This window comes from Orycteropus afer, unplaced genomic scaffold (assembly GCF_000298275.1).
Source record: "Orycteropus afer afer isolate SDZICR_OR568_19922 unplaced genomic scaffold, OryAfe1.0 scaffold00108, whole genome shotgun sequence".
Lineage (NCBI taxonomy): Eukaryota > Metazoa > Chordata > Mammalia > Tubulidentata > Orycteropodidae > Orycteropus > Orycteropus afer.
In genome coordinates, this window is record NW_006921695.1 from 1,290,006 (window position 1) to 1,301,900 (window position 11,895).

An 11,895-nucleotide genomic window follows, 5' to 3' on the forward strand; every position below is an offset into this window, starting at 1 on the left:
TAAATGAATAAATGAATAAAGTATAGGGTAATTATTTGCATTTCTAAAAGATGTTTTTTAACCCAACAGTCTTTAACTTTTAACTACATATTGATTTAAAAAAAAAACCCAAAAACCTTGACATTAAGTTGTATTCTCACTCAGTGTGACCCTATAGGACATAGTAGAACTGACACATGGGTTTCCAAGGCTGCATATCTTTATCCTACAGAGTAGCTGGTGGGTTCAAATTGCCAATTTTTTAAGTTTTTAACAACTGCACCACTAGAGCGCCTTATATTCTGATTACCTTTGCAAAATTTTGGTTATATTTAAAATTTGAGGGTAGAATGCCTTAAATATCTTGGTATTCCTCTCTCCCAATGCCTTCATTTATGAGGAATGCAGCAAATGATTTTCAACATCTATTATAGGAGTCCTTAGATGGGGCTCAGCTGCTATGCAAAAGATTGGAAATTTGAGTGTAGCCAAAGGAGCCTCAGAAGAAAGGCCCGTAGATTAAATTCTGAAAAAATAAACCATCAAAAACACTATTGTTCACTGACACACTCAGTGACACACACAGGATCACCCTGAGTCAGAATCAACTCAATGACAGGGGGGCTTTATCCTCTATTATACTGAGGTATGAATGTACCATATTTACCTTGGTGATATAGTCTATCTTCTATAAAATGCTTCATATTTCTTTTGCATCCAAAAAGAAACAGTACAAAACGATTGTGGGGAGATTGTGGGGAGAAGGGCACTTAATGGTCACATAAAAACTAAAATAGCTGGGCTTAGCAGTTCAATTTCCTTTTTTGAATGTAGAAAAGTTAAGTTACACCAAAACTGCCATGGATTCAACATTCAAGGTCAATGATTAATATAGTTGGAACCTCCTCATGACATCTGGTCCCACAAAACACCCACTAATTGTTGCGAATTTTCCCCTCAATGATTTCTCTCACTTATTTAGCATTTATTGCCCTGTTGCTAGAATTTACCAAATTACTTTGGGTAAAATCTCAACTTAGTGACAAAGCCATTCTCCTTAGTTAAAAATCATAACATCATTACATTAATGTGCCAACAATGAATTCTATGAAGAAATTTTCCAAGATCTCAGTAAAATTTAAAATGAGGCTAAACTACTCAGCAATGAGAAAGGGAAAAATGTTAGTGCTGCAGAAAATGCCAACATTGTTTGTTCATTTAAATACTGAAGGCCTAAATGTACAGCAGCACACAGAAACATTAAATAAATTTTAGAATGATTGCAGTTAAGATACACTGGGAAAAAGCAAAACACAAAATACTCTTGGCCAGATAGACAGCAGGTATATATGAAAATGTTTTTTATTAAAATAGTTATTTTTAAGTTATGTGAATTTTATCCATAAAATTTTTTAGTTGAGGGAAAAAAAACTAAAATAATAAAAGTGAAAAGAAAATGCTTTCTAATTTTCACTTCCAATCAGAAATAAATAAAAGCTGTTAAAGCCAGGATCATACAAATGGTGCTGCCTAACAGAAGACTGAAACAAAACATCTGTAATCTGAAATGCCTACAGCATTTGACTGCTAACCAGAAGGCTAACGGTTCAAACCCACCAGTCGCTCCTCAGAAGGAAGATTGGGCAATCTACCTGTGTAGAGATACCACCGTGGAAACCCAAGAAGGGGTAGCTATGAGTTGGATAGACGTGACAGCAGTTAGTTTGTTTTTTTTTTGGTTTTTATTACAAAAAAGGATTGCATACTTATTTCTCATTTTAAAGCATCTTAATTCTTACCAATGAGGGACTTCTAAGTTTTCTAGACCTGGGCCTATAACTGAAAGTTTATTTTAAGCAGAAACCCCTACTTAGCCTTTGATTTAACTATACAGGATCTCACATTAAGGTTAATTTCTCCTCACACTACAGAGAATGTTGAATTGGCAGTCCCGTTCTCTCCATCTATGAAAGAGAGAGAGACGCTTACAGTGACAAGAGGACTTGGATACTATTGAGCTCATTATTTCATGTGGCTATGAACAGCTTGAATCTGAGCTCTGACCAAGTAAAAATCAGGAAGCACATAATTGTTGAAAACTGGTTAATAAACACAAATAATTTAACTCTATTAGTCCTTAGCTTTGGTACCTCAAAGGCCTCCAATGATGGAAGTTAACTGTGTGAGATGTAGCACTGGAGGAGAAATTAACTTTTCTGAATACTTTTGTTGTTGTTTTTGTTGTTGTTAGGTGCTGTTGAGTCATTTCGGACTCATAGCGACCCCATGCACAGCAGAACGAAACACTGCCCGATCCCGCGCCAGCTCCATGATCCCTGCTATAATTGAGTCCATCATCGCAGCCACCATGTCAATCCATCTTGTTGAAGGCCTTCCCCTCTTTCGTCAACCCTCCACCCTACCAAGCATGACATCCTTCTCCAGGGAATAGTCCATTCTGACAACATGACCAAAGTAGGTAAGACAAAGTCTGGCCATTCTCGCATCCAAGGAGCATTTCGGGTGCACTTCCTCCAGGACAGATCTGTTAGTTCTTTTAAAAGTGTCCTGTGGTTGACTCCCCTGAACACTTTTAAGGAAGTGAAAACACTGATAGACTGGTCTTCAGAACTATTAGCACTGAACAGAGTAAGAGGTGAGTAAAAGTCTCGAATAAAAAGACTGATTTTATTGTATTTTTTTATTTCCTGAAGGAAATTCAACTGTTTTAACCACAGGTATTTGAAGTATTTATTTCAACTAAAAGAAAACAACAAAAAAAGTATGTGTATATGTCTATATATACATGATTCCAAATTAGAGTCAAACCAATGTACTTTTAGGCTGGTCATTCATTATAAGTATCAGCCTACAGGCACATATATCTATCAGTTTGTCATACTGTGGTGGTTTGTGTTTTGCTATGATGCTGGAGGCTATGCCACTGGTATTTCAAATAGCAGCAGGGTCACCCATGGTGGACAAGTATATCAATAGAGGTTCTAGACTAAGACAGACTCAGAAGAAGGAAGAAGACATCCACTTCTCAAAGAACTGGCCAGTGAAAATGTTATGAATAGCAATGAAACACTGTCTGATACATTACTGGAAGATGTGCCCATCAGGTTGGAAGTCACTCAAAATACAACTGGGGGAAGAGCTGCCTCTTCAAAGTAGAATAAACCTTAATGATGTGGATGGAGTAAAGCTTTAGGGACCTCCATTTGCTGATGTAGCATGACTCAAAATGGGAAGAAACAGCTGCAAATATCCATTAATAATCAGAACATGGAATGTAAGAAGTATGAACCTAGAAAAATTGGAAGTTGTCAAAAATGAAATGAAATGCATAAAGAGCAATATTCTAGGTTTTAGTGAGCTAAAATGGACTGGTTTTGGCCATTCTGAATTAGACAATCATATGATCTAGTATGCCAGGAATGACAAATTGAAGAGAAATGGCATGACATTCATCCTCACAAAGAATGTTTCAAGATCTATCTTGAAGTACAATGCAGTCAGTGACAGGATAATAGCCATACACCTCCAAGGAAGACAAGTTAATACTATTATTATTCAAATAAATGCACCAACCACCAAAGCCAAAGCAAAGGAAATTGAAATTTACCAACTTCTGCAGTCTGAAATTGACCAAACATGAAATCAAGACGTGTTGCTTATTACTAGTAATTGGAATGGGAAAGTTGGAAACAAAGAAGAATCACCAGTAGTTGAAAAACATGGCTTTGGTGATAGAAATGACACTGGATATTACATAGTAAGTCTGGAGAGCCAAAATATGACTTTGATTATACCCCACCTGAATTTGGAGACCATCTGAAGAACAGATTTGATGCACTGAACACCAGCGACCGAAAACCAGATGAATAGTGGGATGACATCAAGAACATCATGCATGAATAAAGCAAAAGGTCATTAAAAAAAGACAGGAAAGGAAGAAAAGACCAAAATGGATGTCAGATGACACTCTGAAACTTTTTCTTGAATGGACAGTAGTTAAAGTAAATGGAAGAAATGACAAGATAAAAGAGCTGAACAGAAGATTCCAAAGAGCAGCTTGAGAGGACAAAATCAACTATTATAATGAAATGTGCAAAGACCTGGAGTTAGAAAACTGAAAGGAAGAACATGCTCAGTAATTCTCAAGTTGAAAGACGTGAAGGAAAATTCAAGCCTTGAGTTGCAATATTGAAAGATTCTATAGGCAAAATAATGAATGATGCAGGAAACATCAAAAGGAGATGGAAGGAATACACAGTCCATATAATTGGTTGATGCTCATCCATTTCAGGAGGTGGTATATAATCAAGAACCAATGGTATCAAAGGAAGAAGGTAAAGCTGCACTGAATGAATTGATGAAAAACAAGGCTCCAGGAAATGACAGAATGCCCATTGAGGTGTTTAAACAAATGGATGCTGTGCTGGAGGCACTCACTTGGCTATGCCAAGAGATTTGCAAGATAGCTACCTGGCCAACTGACTGGAAGAGATCCATATTTGTACCCATTCCAAAAAAAGGTGATCCCACAGAATGTGGAAATTATTGTACAATATCATTAATATGACACACAAGTATCTTCCTGCTGAAGATAATTCAAAAACGGTTGTAGCAGTGTATTGACAGAGAACTTCCAGAAATGCAAGCTGGATTCAGAAGAGGATGTGGAATGAGGGATATCATTGCTGATGTCAGATGGATCTTGGCTCAAAGCAAAGAATACCAGAAAGATATTTACTAGTGTTTTATTGACTATGCCAAAGCATTTGATTGTGTGGATCACAACAAATTATGGGTAACACTGAGGAGAATAATAATTCCAGAACACTTAATTGTGCTCATGAGAAACCTGTACACAGACCAGGAGGCTGTCATTCAAACAGAACAAGGGGATACTGGCATGGTTTAAAATCAGGAAGGGAGTGTGTCAGGGTTGTATCCTTTCACCATATTTATTCAATCTGTATGCTGAGCATATGATCCAAGAAGCTGAGCTATATGAACAAGAATGCTGCATCAGGATTGGAGGAAGGCTCATTAACAACCCACAATATGCTGATGACACAACCTTGTTTGCCAAAAGTGAAAATGACTCGAAGCATTTACTGCTGAAGATTAAATAATTCAGTCTGTAGTATGGATTACAACTCAACATAAAGTAAATGAAAATCCTTACAACTGGACCAATAAGCAGTCTCACAATAAATGGAGAAAAGATTTCATATTACTTGATTGCACAATCAACATCAGTGGAAGCAACAGTCCAGAAATCAGACAACATATTGCAAATCTTTGAAAAGACCTCTTCAAAGTGCTGAAGAACAAAGATATCTCTTTGTAGACTAAGATGCACCAAACTGAACCGATGGTATTTTCAATAGCCTCATATGCACGTGAAAGCTGGACAATGAATACCAAAGAGTTGACACTTTTGGCGAAGAATACTGGAAGTATTATGGACTGCCAGAAGAACTAACAAATCTATCCTGAAAGAAGTGCACCCAGAGTGCTCCTTGGAAGTGAGAATGGTCAGACTTCATTTTACCTACTTTGGTCATGTTGTTAGAAGGGACCATTTCCTGGAGAAGGATATCATGCTTGGCAAGGTAGAAGGGCAGCGAAAAAGGGGAAGGCCCTCAACAAGATGGATTGACACAGGTGCTGGAACAGTGGGATCAGGTATAGTAAGGATTGTGAAGTTGGTGCAGGATTGGGTAGTATTTTGTTCTATTGTACATAGGGTCACTATGAGTTGGAGCTAACTCAACAGCACCTAACAACAACAGAGGTACAAAATTGATTACAAAGGGAATTGTGAAAATAAAACACATGTAGACATGGTGTTATGGACTGAATTGTATTCCCCACAAAGTCTCTGTTGTAAGTCTCTATATTTATCATTACAATCTCATTTGGGAATGAGTTTTGTTATGTTAATGAAACAGAATTAGTGTAGGGTGAATATTAATTCCATCTCTTTTGAGATACAAGAGATAAATACACGTAGATACAGGGAATATACATAGAGGTGAGGGAGAGAGATGAAAAGTTGCATGAAGATTGCCCAGGAACAAAAGCTCAGAAGAGAAGGTTTCTCCAGAGCCAATACCGAAAGCCTTCTCTCAAAGCCAGTGCCCTGAATTTAGACTTCTGGCTTCCTCAACTGTAAGAAAATATATTTTTGTTTGTTAAAGCTACTGACTTGTGGTACTTCTGTTCTAGTAGCACTAGATTGCCAAGACACATGTGCATTTATAAAATAAAATTCATAGCAGAAAAAGAATTCTAGCTAAACAGAAATAAAATGTTATAAGTCTTTGAACTTTAGGTTTAAAAGATGGATTAAACCTGAGGTTCAAGAAGAGTGTGTGGCAAGTCTGAAACTCTATGGTAGAATTTGGTTAGATTAGTAAAATAATTATTCTGTTAATGGTAATATCTATAAAATACAGAAATACCAAAACACTCCTAATAACTTATTTACATTCAACTAATATTTACTGAACATTTTGTATTTTCTAGTCACTACCTACAGTATTAGAAGTATTTATTTATGGCTCCAATTACAAGGTGTGAGTTTCCATAGATAATACCTGATTAGCTTTTTATCTATTTCTTTGAAAAGCAAGTCCTCAGAAAGAAGTTTAGAATTTTCTGGCATATTCCAAACTGCAGAGCTAAGTGTCATGTCCAGTCATATGTTGAAATTTAAATAAAGCACTCAGACAAATATGGCAAATAATAAAAATGGCAGGTAATACCCAAATATTGCATGCCTTTGACACCCAGCTCCATTTTTTATTGCATGTGAGAGTTTTATGTGTTTCTGAGGTAAGAATTCAACAGCAATCTGACAGTGAAATGTTCTTTCTAATATGGCTTTTTATTTTTATTTCAAATAAACATGAGGTCCAATTCCATATGAAGTGATCAAAAGGCCCACAATAACCACCATTATGACCAATCTAAATTTATCTCCTTTGATAAAACATCCAACTCTGGCAACCACTATCCTTGTCTTTCCTGTTACAGCTGATGAGACTAAACTCAAAGATTTTAAATGTGCATTTGTTAAAGACTCCATTCAGCCCAAAATTTATTTTTAGCTTTGTCAAAGACCATTTTAGCAAAGATGCTACTTCAGAGACTGAACTTTTCAGAGAGCATTTCACTCAATGCCAGCTATTAAGATACTGGTCTCAACACTCACCACCATGGCCTGCTCTGGCAAATGATCCTAAGAAGCCCAGCCTCAAAAACATGCTTTCTAGAATGAAAGAGGAACCAAGGAACTTTTTATCTGCAGAAGAATATCAACAGAATTTTACTGAGCAGGGCTTTGCTAGGATTGAATTTTTTCCAAATAGAAAATGAGATGCACATATTCTTGCTCAAAAAACTCTTTGTTCAGAGAAGCGTGGTCCAGTGAGAAGGTACTGCACTGGACAACTGTGATTCAGAGTTCTACTCTCTATCCTGTTGGTAGAGTCACTCAGGACCAGCCACTCAATCTCCTAAGGTCTCAGTGATGTCATTGGCAAAACAAGGTCAATACTATCTAACTATCTGGAAGGGTGCCAGAAACTATTTGATGGTTCCTCACAACATTCAGTGCTGTAATTTTAGTAGAGAAGAAAAATCCAGATGGTGAGGAGAATCAGTGCAAGTGGGTGGCTTATTGGTTTAGTTACATAACACATACAGATTTCAGCTTCCAGCCTGCATGGAGTAACAGGGACTAGATCTACTGTAATGATGGAAACAACCAGAAATGGACAAAATAGATAGTATCATGTTGCAATTTTTCAGACATCAGGAAATGAAGGACAGTGATCCCTGAGGCACAGGAAATAAATGAAGTGAGTCCTATAATTTTTCAAACTTACTACGTGAGGGTATCCAGGTGGCAGCTCTAGGAAAGGGAACACAGATGGAGCCTGATGGACTCCCTGAATTGAGGACAGGCAAGAGAGTCTGGGATGATTAAGGCAGCAAGAGTTTGTAGCCCAGGACAGGACAAAGCTGCACTGAGAGAGCCCTTGAAAATGCACCTGAGTACTGACGCGCACATGCATTTGAAAAAAAAACAAAAAGAACCTGGGGAAAGAACTACCCAGAAGGATGACAGGTAGCAGCGCCTGTTGCTCACAGAAGGTCAGGAACAGTGCCTGCTCCTGGAAAATGGCAATATCCATGGTAGAGTACTCAAAAAGGTCTTACCTTTCCCTAATTTGGGAATAATTTGCTATAGACTGATAACTGCTTACTTAGATTCTCACCTAAAAAACTGTGAAAGCAAAATTCAAAATAATTGAACTGTGTTCAAATAACTGCATTCCAGAACAGAGTTAAAAAATATTTGTAGCCATGCAAAAATATCCAGCATTCAACTAGGTAAAATGCACAATGTCTGACATCCAATAAAAAATTATTAAGTATGAAAAGATACAGGAAAATAACATCCATAATAAGAAGATAAATTGATTAATTAAAATCAACACAAAATTGACACAGATATTAGACTTGGCAAAAAACGTATTAAAAGCTTTTATAAATATATTCTACTGGTTCAAAAAATAATGTACCAACATAGCAGAAGGAAACATAAATCGAACTTTCAGAAATGAAACTTACAGTATGTAAGAGGAAAAATAGGCAGATGGGTAAATGATAGCACAGACATTGCAGAAAAAAAGATCAGTGAATTTGAAGAGAAAAAGACTGTAAATATATGAACATAGGTTCAGTGAGCTGTGGGACAATGTCATATAGTCTAAATTATATTTTACAATTAACCCTCAAGGAAAGAAAAGAGAGTAGTCAGGAAAAATATGTTCCACATAATAGCAAAAAGTTTTCCAAAATTGATGAAGATTACAAATCTGTAGATCCAAGACATTCAATGAACCCTCAAAACATGACATATAAAGAAAACTATACCATGGTACATTATAAACAAATTGCTCAAAATCACTCATAGCAGCCATTTCAAAATCACTTCAGAGCAGCCAGATAAACATGCATATGTACTAAGAAACAAAGGTGAGTACTGGGAGGAAAAAAAAAAAAAACCTTAACCTAGAATTCTAGAATCAGCAAAAACATCTTCAAAATGAAAGTGAAGTAAAGACATTTTAGGATATGCAAAAATCTGAAAGAATTCATGACCAGCAGATACACACTATAAGAAATGTTAAAGGAAGTCCTCAAGCAGAAGGAAATATGAATCTACACAAAGGATGAAGAATAACAGATATGGTTAACTATATAGATATAGATCTAAGATTTGTTTTCTTATTATTTAAATCACATGAAAAGATAATTGACTGCTTAAACAAAAATATTAACAATGTAGTATGAATAAAGTGTGACAACAATAGCCCCAACACTGGGGGAAGAAAGGAAATGGAAATACTGTATTATAAGATTCTTAGACTGTGTGTGAGGAGTTCTGGTGGCGTAGTGCCTAAGGCATTTGACTGCTAACCAGAGGGCTGGCAGTTCAAACCCACTAGCCACTCCTTAGAAAGAAGATTGGGCAATCTACTTCTGTAATGATACCGTTTCAGAAACCCAAGGAGGGGTTGCTATGACTTGGATCCCACTCAACGGCAGTGAGTGAGACTATATGTGTAGTAGTATATCATGTGAAAGGATATAACAGAGTTATTAAAAGTTAAAGACATACTATAAAAACTCTGCACCACTAAAAGTATAGTCCACAAAGACAATGTTCTACATTCTATTGTGTTTATTAGTGAACGGAGTCTTAAAAGCTTGGGAGAGGCCATTTAAGGTACAACTATTGGTCTCTCTCTGTCTGAAGAGAAGAAGAATGAAGAAAATCAAAGACATAAGGAAACAATTAGTCCAAAGGAGTAATGGACTACATGAACCCCAGCCTCCATGACCCTGAGAGCAGTAGATATAGATGGTGCCCAGCTACCACTGCTGACTGCTCTGAAAGGAATCACAATAGGAGGTTCCAGATTGAGTGCAAGAAAATATGGAACAAAATTCAAAATCATAAAAAAACTTGGCTTACTGGTCTGATGAAGACTGGCAGAGTCCATGAGATTACGGCCCTTAGACACCCTTCAGAACGGAAGCTGAATGTAAAGTCCATAACTCAACTTTCAGCCAAATGATAGGCCCAAAGATGAACAGTAATATCAGGAGGCTATGCACTCATTACAATAAACAAGCATATGAGATCAAGAGGACAGCATTTTCCCAGGGGTAGAGCTAGGAAGGTGGGAGTGGGATGGGAAAGAAAGAGGAAGGGAAGGGGTGGGCACAAGGAAGAAGTGGGAATAGTGCTGTTACAGAGTGGGTATTGCAATAAATGTCACAAGATAGAATGTGTATGGATTGTTGGATGGAAAATCAATTTGCTGTGTAAACTTGCACCCAAATTACAATGAAAAAAATAAAGTATATGCTATGTGCATGAAATATAATTCATATATAAATACAAATAGGTCAAGAGTAAGACAATATACTATATAAACATTCATTTAAAAAAAAAACCTGGAGCAGCATTATTAATATTGGACAAAGTAGATTTCAAGGGAGACCATTACAGAGATAAAGAAGATCAGTTCATAAATAAAGGGATCAAAGAGGACAAACTCTGAACATTTACACATATAATATCAGAGCTTCAAAATACACTAAGAAAAAACTGATAGCACCGCAAGGAGAAATAGACATATATAATTCATAATTATAGTTACAAGTTTCAAAATCCTCTCTCAATAACAGATACAATGAGTAGACATGTACATACTCTCTGAATGTTTACAGTAAATTCTACCACAGTATGAGCACAGGGAGAAAGGCAGAGAGGCAGGAATGTATAGGCACCAGGGACACAAGAGAAGGGTAACAACAGAGAGGAAGTGGGAAGAGAGCAGTTACACTGCAGGAAATGTAATCAGTGTCACAAAACATGTAGGAACTGTTGAATGTAATATGAATCTGCTTTGTAAAATTTCAGCCAAATCACAATAAAAAGTTAGAAAAGAAAAAGGTCAGAAAAGATACAAAAATCTTGGAAAAAAAAAAAAAATCTACCACTGAGCATCATTGAGGAAATCTACCCCTGCATTTCTTGGTAAGTTTTTCTAAGCACTGATCACTAAACACCACAAATAAGCCTTCCCACCGCAGACATTGGGACTGACCAGGGGTTTTCCCAACAAATATGACTTCTGCCCTGTCAGCAGGAAATCCAAATTCTAGTTCTTGGTGGGCCACTAAAAACCCTGGTAAGTCAGCCAAGGTTCAACTTTTCTAGATCTCAGTTAAAACACTTACATGAAAGAGTGCTGACCTTGGTTACTTCTCAGAGTCCTAGCTTTCCTATACTGTGTTCCTCAACTTCCACTCTTCAAATCGTCACTACTTCAAAAATATTAACATAGGTATTCCCTGGGAAGCCTACCCGACTTCTCTGTGGAAAGATGTGTCTATAGTTCTGAGATGGTCCATGGAGGCAGCTGTCCTATGACCCTTCAATTTTCAAGATGCAATGGACAGAAGTTGTACCTGTAAATAACGGTGCTGACAGTATTTCTTTTAGTTCTTTTCTTATGGACTTCAGGCCCAGGTCTCCCACTCCACTGTCTGTACTGAGAAGTAAATCATAAAATGAGGCCTTAGCTTGACCTACCCGTGGAGGAACAGCCTGCAGGGCAGTGATGTAGTTCTCTAGAGCCAGACGGCGGCGGTCATTGAGCATGGCTTCCACTCTGGCCATGTGCGTCTCTACCAGCTGCTGTCTCTCATTGGCGGCTTCCTGTTCCAGAGACTCCACTTTCTCTTGGAAATGCTGCCATTGTAAACACAAACACATCAGTCAGGAACTAAACAAGTAGAATGAGGCAGCACATG

At 37.2% G+C, this 11,895-nt stretch overlaps 1 protein-coding gene across 1 annotated transcript in view; it reads right to left on the reverse strand.

Moving 5' to 3' along the window:
- The window catches only part of LOC103199254 (amyloid beta precursor protein), a 347,436-nt gene that overhangs the window by 100,973 nt on the left and 234,568 nt on the right, over positions 1 to 11,895 (reverse strand). The window contains exon 9 of the mRNA XM_007943494.2: positions 11,675 to 11,833. Within this exon, the coding sequence (XP_007941685.2) occupies positions 11,675 to 11,833 (159 nt within the window). The remainder of the gene's footprint in view (positions 1 to 11,674; positions 11,834 to 11,895) is intronic.